Raw genomic sequence first — 13,336 nt, forward strand, 5'->3', positions numbered from 1 at the left:
GTGGCAGTCAGTCCTTAAATGCGGTCTAAGAGAGATGCAGCCAGGCTCCACCCCTTCTAGTCACACAGACGAATTGCCTTCACCTGCGCTCCCAGGGCTAAAGGGGGGTCCTTTCCCCACGTGCTCAATCAGTGGTTCAGGCCATGACTCAGTTCCCATACAAGTGGCAACACCATCACAAATCTAGTTTTTAAGTGTCTGTCTTCAGTGCATTTTATACAGTACATAATTCAACTTAGATTCAAGTTTCAGGTAAGAGCCTGAAGGTAAGGTGTGGCAATACTGAGATTATGCTAAAAGCTCATTGAGTTTTGCATTTAGTTTTTGTTCTAGCTGTTTATTTTCATACTTCTCTTCCTTGTAGGGGCCTTAATAAAACAAAGTATCCAAAGTCTTTAGCAAGGAAAGCAGAAGGCTGAGAGGTCATACGAAGCTCTTGAGTGAATGAGTATTAATGGCTGTTTGGCATCTACTGATATTTTTCAGTTCACATAAACATCTTAGACCTCTTCTGAAAATAAGAAAACATTTAATATGCATTTTGCAGTCAACAAACGGGGAAGATGACAGGCACTATGAGTAAACCACTGCTACAGCTAGACCTCTGCCACAACCTGGAAACTGGAACTGCAGCCTTGGAGGTTGACTGTCAGCTGCATGGCACTGCACAAACAGATCAACAACAACCCAGTGGGGAAGTGCAGCATGTAGAGAAACATAATTCTGTTCAGCTTTGGTTTCACATATACATCACTCTCAACATTGCTTTGTTATGTGGTAAACATGTGCTAAAAATATTTGCTTGAAACAATTACATCTTAATGAAGTTTGAAAGAAATGCAAGGCGATAATCAGAAAGCTCAACTTTCTCATGTCACTGATGAAATTAACTTTTCCTTATTAGCAAGCATCATAATTTGGAGTCTTGATTCATACCTGACTTTTAAAATGATTCTTCCATTCCCACTTACAGATAACTTATGTTAATGTCTAACTCTGAAGTTACTAAATATAATGCCACATACAGTAAGTATGTGATATTACAATGAAGGAGCAAGCAGTTTGCACTATATCTACCCCTGCAACTCCTACTGAAAAACCACAGCCATTCACACTACCGCAGGAACATAGATAAAATACATTCAATGCTTTGACTTCATAACTCTTGTTTCTGAGGAAAGCATGCAAAACATGATGAAATAAAACAAAGGTATTCAGTTACATTCTGCGCAGTAGTGGCAGAACTCTAGATAGGATAGCCTGCAAAAATTCAATGAAATAATCTTACATTTACATCTCTGTAAGCTGAAAAAACAGATTCTGGAGTCTACTTCTCTTTTGCATTTAATTTTTTGAGGTTAGCCACACTGTTGTAAAGTAAATGCAAAGTCACTGCATAATGTTATCTGCAGAGTGGTGATGCCGCACTGATGTAAGTGCTGACACAAGTGCAAGGCAGAGGAAAAAAAAAGAAAAAAGGCTGAGGCAGGTAACAGCTCAAATTTCCCTCCCCAAATCTTCTAGGCTTCCTTACACAGTTTAACTTCTTATTTTTGTGCTCACCAAATCCTGAGGCTTTCAGATATCTGCAAGACTTCCAGCACACGTTGCCTTCCAGTTCTCACTATCAGCACCAAGCAGTTGCTTTGCAGGAAAGATTGGTCACACACAGGAACGCCCTCTCCTCATGCTGCAAAGCCACACCTCTGTACTCCAGCACATCTTCTGCTGGCATCGCTGGGAGATCTTCAGTGCTGCAAAAGTTACAGAGAGAATGAAGCAGCAGAGGGCTATCTTTGTGTCTGGCACACAAATCCATCAGAAGCTGCTTTTGTGGAGAGCAGGATCTGCCCCTAAGCATCAGTTACCACAGGGATGCGATGAACCATTACAAAAATAAAACCCAAGCACAAGCTGAAGGAAGGCCCCCTGGTGCTCTAACACTCATTTTTCTTAACCACCTTTTCCCAACTGCAATTAACTCATCCTCCTCCACCAACTCTGCCTTGGGTATTAGTGCCACATACTGGAAATCACTGTAACACATTCCAGGATTTCATAAAACAAAACAAAGCACACCAACTTTATGCAGTACAGCTAGGGGAAAAGAAAGATTTGCACTTGTCTTCCTCATGCAAATATCCACAACTGTAACTTACACCCAACTATCCTGCTGGGCCAACAGGCAGGATCACACTCAGGTGCGCCAAACAAGAGATACTGTAATGAGGTTTACCAGGAGACGCTTCAAATACGCTTGACTCCTAGTAGGACGCCCAAAGCCCTAGTGGTAGCACACAGAAAAACTCTCACCCTTACCCTGTACTCAACTGGCTGCCCGCTCGCCCTCAGCATCCCCATAAGCACGCCCACCTCAAGAGCGCTCAGTCCGTCCCTCCCTCAGCTCCTCCCACCCCACCGCTCTTCTCACGCCCCCCCTCCCGCGCACCGCACCTACACTTGCTTGCTCACTCCTTCGCCCGCCTCCTTGCTTCGTGCCGTGTGATTGGCTATCCATAACCGGGCCCCTCCTCCCGCCCCTCGCCGATTGGCCGCTATGCCCGCGCAGCCATTCGGTTGGATGCCGCGCTGACGAGCGGGCGGGTGGGCGGACGGTAGCGGCGCTGCCATTGGCGGGAAGGCGCGGGCCTGCGAGCTGTGCTGGGCCGGCCGGCGGGGCGAGGGCCCAACTGCTATTGTTGCTGCATCGCTGAGGAGAGCGGCCGGCGCGCAGCCATGAGCGGCGGCGTTTACGGCGGAGGTGAGTCCGGCACCGCGAGACCGCTGAGCTCGCGCCGTCCCGTGAGGAGCCGCGTGCCCGCCCGTCCCGCCGCTCCCTCGGGGCCCAGCAGCAGCGCGGCCCCGGCCCGGCTCCTTCCCGCCGCGGCGCTGCCGGCCCCGCCGCTGCCCCGTGCGCGAGGAAGAGGAGGCCGCCACGGACTTCGTCCGCGCCTCTACCGGCACCGCTCCTCCGAGAGGCGGCCCTGCACGGCGGTCCCGGGCTGGTGGCGGTGCTGCGGTGCCGGGCGAGAGTCTGAGGGTTTCGATTTCTTTAAGAAGTCGTAGAAGATCGGAGCCCCGGGCAGGAGGGCGGTTCGGAGTGCGGCACCCCAACCTGCGGGGCTGGGGCGTCCGGCTCCGGCTGCCCACGCTCGGGTTCCGGCCGACTCGGGGCGATGCCGGCCTGCCTCGGTTCGTGCGAGTTTTTGACAGCTTGGTGTCGGAGTCGGCGCTCAAATGTCTGTTTCCGTGCATCGCAGATCACGTTGCTTTGTTTAAAGCTCACCCTGTGCCACCCCCTGCCGTGTGCCGGCTGCCCCCTCCAGCTCGGGCTGCCCAGGGCCAAGGAACCTGGCACACAGCTCTGGGCAGCGGTGCCGGGGCTTCATTCCCCTCTCTGAAAAATTTCTCCCTAACATCTGATCTAAATCTCTTCCTTTATTTTGAAACTATTTCTCCTTATCCTATCACTATCAAACCATGTACGAAGTTAGTTTCTCTCTGTTTATAAGCTGCCTTAAAGTACTAGAAGGCTACAACAAGATTTCACTGGAACCTTCTCTAAGCTAAGCAAAACCAACTCCCTTTCTCCACAGGAGAGGTGCTTCAGCCCTTTGATTGTCTCCTTGACCCTCCTCCGCACCCACTCCAACATCTCCTCATCCTTATGCTTGGGGCTACAGGCCTGGATGTGGTACTCCAACTGGGAATTGGCAAAGGCAGAGCAGAGGACAGTCACCTTCCTCACCCTGCTGGCCACCCCTCTTCTGATGCAGCTCAGGTTACTGTTAGTTTCTGGGCTGCAGGCACACACTACTAGCTCATGTCCAGCTGCTTGAGCCTCAAGTCCTGTGCAACACCTTGTATGTGGCCTTGTTGAATGTCGTGAAGTTCATGTGGACTCACTTCTCAAGCTTGTATTTAGATACAACCTTCTTCTGTTAAAATTACCCTTTTTCTTATGCCAGTGAAAGGTATTGCAATGTCCTAGTTACGGCCTATCTGGAACCTCCTGATGGCTCTCAGCTTGAATTCTGAATAGAGAAGTTTCTCTGTGTCTTGGGAAACATGCCTTTATCGTGTTGGGTTTTTTTGTTTGCTTTTTTCTGGCAAGCAAAGTAGACAGAAGAGAAAGTTCAGGTCAGGATTGTAATAGAGCACAATAGTCATTTACCACCTCTTTGTTAACAACCTTTTCAGATGAAGTTGGAGCTCTTGTTTTTGACATTGGCTCGTATACAGTGAGAGCAGGCTATGCAGGTGAAGACTGTCCAAAGGTAAGAATCTCTATGAACTCAGTGAAATTATAACTGGGGTTTAGAACTTGTTTGTTAGTTATAAGCTTCTAGAATATACTGTTTATTACTCTTAATATTTAAGGAAAACTGAATTTTTTAGCAAAAAAAAAAAAACCCACAACGAAAATGAATAATTTTTATTGATATCTTACCTTTTGCTTTACAGGTTGATTTTCCTACAGCTATAGGTGTGGTGTTAGAAAGAGACAATGGCAGCACTCTGATGGAGATAGATGGTGACAAAGGCAAACAAGGGGGCCCAACTTACTACATAGATACCAATGCCCTGAGAGTCCCAAGGGAAAATATGGAGGCCATTTCACCTTTAAAAAATGGAATGAGTATGGTGCTCTGTCTTTTTTACCTATTTTTAAGATACCATTGCCGGGCTACAAAAAGTCATAGCTTTCATGTAAACAGATGCTATACATGTCAACTGTTTTTTCCCTTAGAGAACAGGCTCATAAAGAAAAGGTTCTGCTTTCACTAAAGAAATTTTAATACAGTAATGAGCATTTTTATGTCTTAATGGGAGACTTGAAAATTCTTGTTTATTTGATGGCTTTAATTTAGCTATCTCCTTTGATAAAACAATATAGAAGCAATTTTTGGAAATAGTTCCTAAGATTGTTCCTGTAACGTGTATGGACAGAGGCTATCAGCCATCAGAATGGATACTTGATTTACAAAATACATAAAACATACATACTACGTTAGTGGACTTTTATTGTATAACTTATATGCTATCATGATGCTTGTAGAAAAAGAGAGAATTTGGCAAAGCAGGAGGGGTATAGGTCTGCTGAGGACAGCTTTTGACTGAAGAGCTCTTTGGGAAAAAAAGCATCAGGAAACCTTTATGTGGATTTATGAAGTGGATCAAAAGTTAGAAGTAACTAATCTGCTTGCTTCAATGTCATTGCAGTTGAAGACTGGGATAGTTTCCAGGCAATTTTGGATCACACTTACAGGATGCATATTAAGTCTGAAGCGAGTTTGCATCCTGTCCTTATGTCTGAAGCACCAGTGAGTAAAAGAAGTTTTGCATTTTGAGGAGTCTTGATCTTCTTGCTGAATCTACAGACATTAGTCTTGGAGAAATCCAACATTGGCTTGTAGGTTATGGCTGTTAAAACTGAAGTACTGTGTGGGTTTTGGAAAGTATTCTCAGTAAGAAACATGTCAAAAAATCCCAACAATTTCAAAGAATTTTCATGAGTTTTATTAGAAAGTACTTACTATGTGTTACTGTGTTTCATGTATTTAAAAAAAAGTATAAAATAAAAAATAATATTCTCACTTAACAGACTGGAATAAAAGCAAAAAGTTGTCTGCATGTCTCATGTTACACTTAATCCATCTTCGCATTCAGCCTACCATCTAACATGTGACAGAGTAACACGTGCAGTGAAGGAGTTTTAATTTCATTTTTGCAAGTGGCCCTGTAATGTAAGTGAAGTGGATGAATGCAGATTTCTGGAGAAAAATGGGAACAAAGTTACTGTCATTTGGTAATGGTCAGTGCAGTGGAAATGCCAAGTCACAGCCTGAAGCAGTGATTGAGCACCTGGTGGGAAGGCAGGGCAGCCCAGGAGAGCTCAGGTGCATGCGATGTATCTGAGTGACCAGAAGGGGTGGAGCCAGGATGCACCCTTTCCCAGACCTCACTTAAGGGCTGGCAGTGGAGGTGAGGGTATTTTGCTGGGGGTTCCTGTGTGCCTGAGGCTTCCAAAGATAAGTACCTTTTTTTCTTTTCTTTCTGTGCGTTTGGGTTTGTCCTCATTTGCTGTAGCTAAAGGCTTTGCTGCTCCGTTATTGTTGCTGTGCTTTCTGTCACATTAGGGTGATACACTTGAAGGGCATAAGATCTGAAGGTGTTAAAGTAGACCTGTAATCCAAGTATTTTGCTTGCTTTCTGTACATTTGCTTTCTGTACTTTTAAGTTGAAGGAATGCATTAATGTTTTCAAATAGTATTAGAATAATGAAGTTTTTAAGGAAATAAATTACTAGAAATCTATTTCTGGATAGAATTTTTGATTTGTAATTCTGGCTTTAATAATTCCAATTACTACTTTACTTCTGTTTGCTTTCTTTTATTATGCTCAAACGATCCTCAAGAAAGCCTGACTCCTTCTTATTTACTTGTTTGTATTTTTTTTTTCTTCTTTTAGTGGAATACCAGAGCAAAGCGTGAGAAACTGACTGAATTGATGTTTGAACACTACAACATCCCTGCTTTTTTCTTGTGTAAAACTGCTGTTCTAACAGCGTATCCTTTGGAATGTTGTGCTGGGTTTTTAGGCTTTTTTTTTTTTTTTCAATCTGTGGAAATTACATAAACCTATTCTAGGCAACTCCTAGTTTAACACTGTCTAATTTTTCTTCCTTGAATTAGGTTTTCCATAAACATCTAGGGAGGAAATAAACAACTTTGATTTCTGAGCTTTAAGTTCAGTTTTGAAGTTCTCCCAATCTGGCTGTTGTCCTTTGAGGTGATGTCTTTTTTTCTAATTTGCCTTTTTTTCTCCCCTTTCTTTCTTTTTTTTTTTTTTGTTAGTTTGTTTTCATTTTATACCATGAGTGAGAACACTGCAAGACCTAAATAGTGTTGTCCAAACTACTGAGTAGTGTAACTAGACATTCATGTTCCCATAACCTGAAGATGAGTATTTGTAGCTGTTTTGAAATAATAGCATGTTTTCACCTTTAGAATCTAAATAAGTTGAATGTGTATTGAGGTTACTGATAGTATTGACTTGGATTTATTGGCTTGGATTGCCATCTTTGTCCAAAGCTAAGTGTTCTGTCGATGGGGTTGTGCACTCTGTAGGAAGGTGATGTGCCTGGGAGAATAGCAAACCGGATTGTAGAGCTGAGGAATTAAACGTTGGCATTCCTAATTAAACACTGGCATTCCTAATTATGCTTAAATCGTATGTTACTTTTTTTAAGATGAGAATTACGCTACTTTCTTTAATTGTTTTGACTAGTTTTGCTAATGGGAGATCTACAGGTCTCATCTTGGATAGTGGAGCAACACATACCACTGCTATCCCAGTGCATGATGGATATGTACTTCAGCAAGGTAAGGTCTTTTTGGATAATAGCACAGCAGAATCAAAGTCAAGTTGGCTCATTTTCTACTTTTGCAGTTTAACTACTGCTTTTAAATCTATCTCTTCCCTTAAATATGAAAAATGAAACACAACCAAGCATCCAACTGTGTCTCTGTGGGAGAGTTCATTCTGTTTTCAGTACTTTATGAGTTTGATGGAATGGGTTGTTGTTTTTATCTTTTAGGTATTGTAAAATCACCACTAGCAGGAGACTTTATTACTATGCAGTGCAGAGAACTGTTTCAGGAAATGAATATAGAGATAATCCCTCCATATATGATTGCTTCAAAGGTGGGAAAGTACATTTAGTGTTTGCTTGAGGGGGATGGGGGGGGGGGGGGGGGAGAAGGAGCTTAAATGGTGAACTCGTGGTTATGTTCCCCTCAACTTCAGGAGGCAGTTCGTGAGGGCTCACCAGCAAATTGGAAAAGAAAAGAGAAGTTACCCCAGGTCACTAGGTCTTGGCACAACTACATGTGTAATGTAAGTATGTCACTTCTCCAACTCAGTCTCCCTGGGCATCCCATAACAAAATCTTGTTTGCAAGTATGTGAGGTTTTCTTCTTCAGGAACTAGAAAATGTTTAAAAAAAACCAAACAAACAAAAAACCAAAACCTCAGTTCTGTAAGTTTTATTGAATTATTGACTGACATTCTTGTAACCATATAATTCTTATCTCCCTAGTGTGTCATTCAGGACTTCCAAGCTTCTGTCCTCCAAGTGTCAGATTCAACCTATGATGAACAGTATGTCGCTCTTTTCCTCCTTGTGAAATTAGTTAACAGTTGTGCATGGAATGCTTTGCTGTTCATTGCTGTTGGCTTGTTTTATTTAGAGATGAAGCAAAGGTAGATAACATCTATTTATTTAAGTAGAGGAATAGTATGCATCCAGGTGGTAGCTTATTTAATACTCCATAAGATCATAATATTATCAAAAGCATCATTTAGTGAAATCACAGTATTCTCACTGGAACTTTGGTTTATAATGCTACTTAGATAATATTCTGTTTACATTGTACTTCAATGTGTTGCTTTCTGAATGCTCTAGGGTAGCTGCACAGATGCCAACAGTTCATTATGAGTTCCCCAATGGCTATAACTGTGACTTTGGTGCTGAGCGTCTAAAAATTCCTGAGGGATTATTTGACCCTTCTAATGTGAAGGTAAAACAACAATGATATGTAACAATGAGGAGGCTTTAAATTAGTGATTTATTACATGGTTTCCCTTTGTACGGTGTCCCTAACTTCCTGATTTGTGTGTGTGTTTATATCTTCTGGTTCTCTTATCAGTTAATTTGCTCTGTGTTGACTTGTTAGGGTTGGGAAAGTAACAGAAGAAATGTAGTTCAAGAATGAGATGTGCTGGATGTTTCTTGGGAAAACAAGAGTGTTTTTCACTTTCCATTGCAATGTTTTGCTCTCTCCAATAAATTAGATGAGTTCAGCTCATTCGGGCCTTTTATGTACTTTGGTTTTTTTTTGTTTGAAGTGAAAATGTGTGACTTACTGATTTTAATTTTAGGGTTTATCTGGTAACACGATGTTGGGTGTGAGTCACGTTGTCACGACAAGCGTTGGGATGTGTGATATAGACATCAGGCCGGTAAGTGCGCGCCATGTCCTAGTTAAGGCACAGATTTCACTGATTCTGTTTTTCTTACTTGGATGTGGGTGATAAAGGAGTATGAATTTCCTAGGGTAATTGTAATGCGTAGTAATGCTGTAAGTATGATGTATTTGGGAACATGTAGGCTTACCGTTTTGTTTTACAAAATGCCTAAGTCAGGATGTTGGACTTAAACTCAGTGTTCCTGTGTAAGTAGCTAATGTCTGTTTCTGACTGTGCTTGTGTAACGTGCATTGGATTGGCCTCAGATTACACATTGGATTGGCATTTTTCTTCATACTTTGCGTGTTTTCTTGCATCAGCCTGGCAACTGTATTTCTTAAACGTAACCAATTGAGTGGAACTTCTGGGTGTGAGTGAAAGGAAGAGGTTTTAAAGGAAAACCTTTTGGTTTAAACATCGTTCTCACATTCTCAGAACTCAACTTGAAAAGACTCAGGTTTGATGGGCAGTGCATGGGGGGGTTGATTGAAAAACTTCCTCTTAACAAGGGTGTCAGGCTGTGTGAACTAGAGCACGATTCGTGTTCAGTGTTAGTGTGCAGCATTAGCAAGATGGAAAACTTAAGAGCGCTCTCAGATTTTTTCCTTTGCTATTGGAACATCCAGCTGGGAGTCCCTTGGAGCCAGGAGTTGGAGTCAATGATCTTTATGGGACCTTCCCAACTCGATTCTGTGATTCAGCTGAAAGGAAACCAATAGCTTGGATAGAGGATATATGTGTGACTGTAGGGCTCTATAACAGAAGGATATATTCTGTGAAGTCATTTAGAATCATTAATCACAGCTTCCTTGTATAGTATGTTATTGAGCTCTCATGAGATGTTTTTCACATGAGTAATAAATTGTATTGTGAGAGGTAGTATTGTTTATATGAAATGGTGCATTATTGTTATTGATTACATGTGTTTGCATGTCATTCCTTTGTGCTGTGTGAAAGTTGTTTTCAGAATCATTTCGTAATTAATGTAGGTTTCCTATTCTCTTTTCAGGGCCTCTATGGCAGTGTGATTGTAGCAGGAGGGAACACACTAATACAAAGTTTCACAGACAGATTGAACAGAGAGCTATCTCAGAAAACTCCACCGGTAAGACAACCCTTCAAATTCTGTTATTTATCATTTTGCTTTTCTGCTGCATATGCTAATGGTCTCTGTTAGGAGACGAGATAGAAATGGCATATACTTCTGTTGCAGCATAGCTTTGCTTGGATTCTAAATGCATGGCAGATGAGCTCTGTTGTTGATCTTTTCCACCTGCATGTTAGCGCATACACAGAGTTCTTTGTGTTGTCCTCACGTTACTAAAGGGCACCAGCCTCCTGCAATTTGTATCTGATTTTCTTTCTTTTGTTTTACTTCATTTTCTATGCAGAGCATGCGTCTGAAATTGATAGCAAACAACACCACAGTGGAGCGGAGGTTCAGCTCGTGGATTGGTGGTTCAATTTTGGCTTCTTTGGTTAGTAAACCCATGTTACTACATTATGCAGCAGCATTGCCCAAAAAATTAAGGTCAGATAAGTATGCATTGAAGAGTTCATGCTAATGGAGCAATAACGATCTGAATTTTTCTGGTTGATCGGAATGTAATTTGCCACCTTCTTCTGTATTTAATGGCAGTGTGCAGGCTTGAAATATTGTGTCTAAAAATATTGTGTAGGTAGTGCATCATGAAGGTTGCAAGTCTATTTCTTTATGGTGTGCATGAACTCGATTGTCCAGGTTACTGAACATAGGAATGGTTTGTAGGAATTCCTGTAGCAGTATCAGACTGAAATCAGCTTTGGGTACTGCAGCTTGCAATCTGAGTTTAATCTCCAGTAGGGGAAAAAATCAAAGGAAATTGACTGAAGCATGTGGAGTCAAATCCTCTTTCTTTATTTGATGGGAAAACGAGAAAATCTTTACATTAATGAAAAGTGAAGCACATTTCTCCTAACCTTTATGTTTCTGGTTTGTTGTTGTTTTGTTTTTGTAGGGTACTTTTCAACAAATGTGGATTTCTAAACAAGAATATGAAGAAGGAGGGAAACAATGTGTAGAAAGAAAATGTCCTTAAACCTCTTGCTGTGAAAACTGCTGCTTCCTCAGTGCTTCTTCTGACTTATAGCTTTAGCATACTCAGGAATGGGATGGACTTTTTTGTAGAAAGTTTATATTAGATTTTTTGCATAATTCAGGTTCCATTTTTAACAAACCTTAGAGATTTTGAGAGACCTAATTGGTACTATCATAGAAAAAGGATGTTTATGTCCTTTGTAAAGCAATAATTCGTATAACAAGTATTTTATAATTTTGTATAAATGTCTATTTTCTCTAGTATCTTTTCCTGGGAATAGCTTTACAAGTTAACCAACAGAGGCATAACCTTGCAAATGCCTGCACCATTTTATTAAAAAAAACCCTACTTTCACATATTAGTCTTCCTTTGCTAGTACTTTGGCCTTAAATTGCTCTTCTCTCAAAAATAAAACTTGCTCTTCTGTATTTGAGCAACCTTGTGAGTACTTGCAGAGAAAGTTACTCTTCTGTTTTAAAAATCAGAGTTTGTATTTACTAATCTGCTACAGGTGGGTCAGTTCAGAGTGAATTTCTACCCTCTGATGACAGTGTTACATTCCATTTAGTGAATGTTGTATTACACACTGGTCTGCTAATTTTCCATTATGGAGCAATTTCATTCAGTAAATCATTACTGCTTTCCAGCTAGTTTCTAAGAATGTATATAACACGCTGAATGCCTTAGTGATGTAGATGAGAAGCAGAGCTTTTTAGAGACAGGGAATGTAAGGCAGAGAATTCTTTCCAAGACTGGCAGAATAGTCATAGACCTCAGGATGTGGCTTTACATTTTGAAATGAACTGTAACTTAAGGGTGCAGTCACAATTTGTTTACTGCTGGGTTAGCTCCCTTAGCTGACATGGCAAGGTCAGTAAGTGCCTGCACTTGGCATGAGGTGTGTGTGCTCAGGCAGAGGAAGCAGGGGATTTTTTTTTTTTTTTCCAGCAGGAACTGTTATTAAGCTGCAGCTCTGTGTTGCTGTTTAGCTTACTCTATTTCACAGCTGTGTGATGTTCTGTATTGTGGCACAGTGGAGTTTTGCTCTTCATTTTAAAGGCTGTGAGAAACCAAATAGCATTTAACTGATATAAAAATATGTGAACAATAATTGCTACATTTTCAGTGTCCTAGAAAACCTCAAGGGTAAATAGGGATGGGGCCTCTAGATGAGAAGTTTCATGTTACCTCCAAGCAATAAAGTAATTTATCAAAACAGACTGTTTTTTGTCATACCATAACACACATCATTTGATTCTTGGATAAAGTTGATTGCTTCACGTTTCTGAAGCTTCTGCCAAACTATACTTCTGTCAGCAAGTGAGGCAAACTTAAGTCAGCTACACTGCATGACAAACTGCTTGCTGTTGTCAAGCTGGGAAGGAAAAGACTTGATTGAGGTTGCATTCAAGTAGAATGTGAAATGTCAGCTGAACTTGTATCTTAGCAGGTCAGAACTGTGTTAGAGGTTAGAATGAGGAGAGAAAGTAGGTGCCTTGTTTGTTTCTCCATGAATTGAATGTAAATTTCAGGCTTTTCTTCTGTGGCATGTGTGTAAGTTTCAGTGATTATCTACTTTGTATCTTTATAAAACTACAGTACAATGGCAGTATCTGTGAATGGCCTAACACTTCATGATGAGCAAAGTATTTTCTGGGGCTTTATCACCATTTTAGAGAGTTTCTGACTATGAAGTAGGTATTTTGTGTAACATAGAGAATTAACTGAAGGTCTCGGTGGGGATAGATTTATCTGCTTCATTTTCTGTTGCCCTGGAGTATCTACTGTTTTATCAGATTATACTGCATAGTAAATTATTGAGAAGGTGGTTTTATTCTAAATTTTTACACCATCTCATTTGAAGGTTAAAAGCTGCCATGAAGTAGTGTTTACCACCAAGTGAGACCAATAGATAAGGAAAAGGTTGCTTACCTTTCTGCTTCAATTGCAGAGAAGACTACTGCCAGTCTTCCTACACTTGGCTTACTGCAAAATAACAGCGCACCTGTGTTTGAAATGGTCTGGATTAAAAATCTAGAAATGTAGGTATGAAGACTGCATTTTTTTTAAAAGCTGATATTAAATATTTGATCTTTGTTAAAGAGCCAGATTCACAGTAGGGAAAAGTTCCTTGCAGCTCATTGGAAGAGCTCAGTTAATAACAGTGTATTTTCCCTGTGTGTTTATGTAGAACATACACGTAACAGGTGATGATTCCAGAGCCATAG

General features: G+C 41.2%; 1 protein-coding gene across 1 annotated transcript; it reads left to right on the forward strand.

The window, feature by feature from the left end:
• The first annotated feature begins 2,605 nt into the window (after positions 1–2,605).
• ACTL6A (actin like 6A) lies at positions 2,606–12,328 on the forward strand. Its single transcript, XM_048955024.1, has 14 exons — positions 2,606–2,761; positions 4,201–4,277; positions 4,465–4,639; positions 5,224–5,324; positions 6,472–6,569; positions 7,291–7,385; positions 7,601–7,707; positions 7,810–7,899; positions 8,102–8,163; positions 8,468–8,582; positions 8,944–9,024; positions 10,040–10,135; positions 10,422–10,508; positions 11,028–12,328. Exons 1-14 carry the CDS (start codon positions 2,737–2,739, stop codon positions 11,106–11,108), a joined length of 1,290 nt encoding a protein of 429 aa, XP_048810981.1. The 5' UTR covers positions 2,606–2,736; the 3' UTR covers positions 11,109–12,328.
• Positions 12,329–13,336: the final 1,008 nt, after the last annotated feature.

Source organism: Lagopus muta, chromosome 9 (genome assembly GCF_023343835.1).
Source record: "Lagopus muta isolate bLagMut1 chromosome 9, bLagMut1 primary, whole genome shotgun sequence".
Lineage (NCBI taxonomy): Eukaryota > Metazoa > Chordata > Aves > Galliformes > Phasianidae > Lagopus > Lagopus muta.

What these genes read in the sequence shown, in the direction of transcription:
- ACTL6A (XM_048955024.1), top strand. Translation starts at nt 2,737, where the DNA reads ATGAGCGGCGGCGTTTACGGCGGAG. An exon ending in ACCTTTAAAAAATGGAATGA is followed by an intron (nt 4,640 to 5,223) that starts GTATGGTGCTCT and finishes ATGTCATTGCAG; the next exon opens with TTGAAGACTGGGATAGTTTC. An exon ending in TTGACCCTTCTAATGTGAAG is followed by an intron (nt 8,583 to 8,943) that starts GTAAAACAACAA and finishes TTTTAATTTTAG; the next exon opens with GGTTTATCTGGTAACACGAT.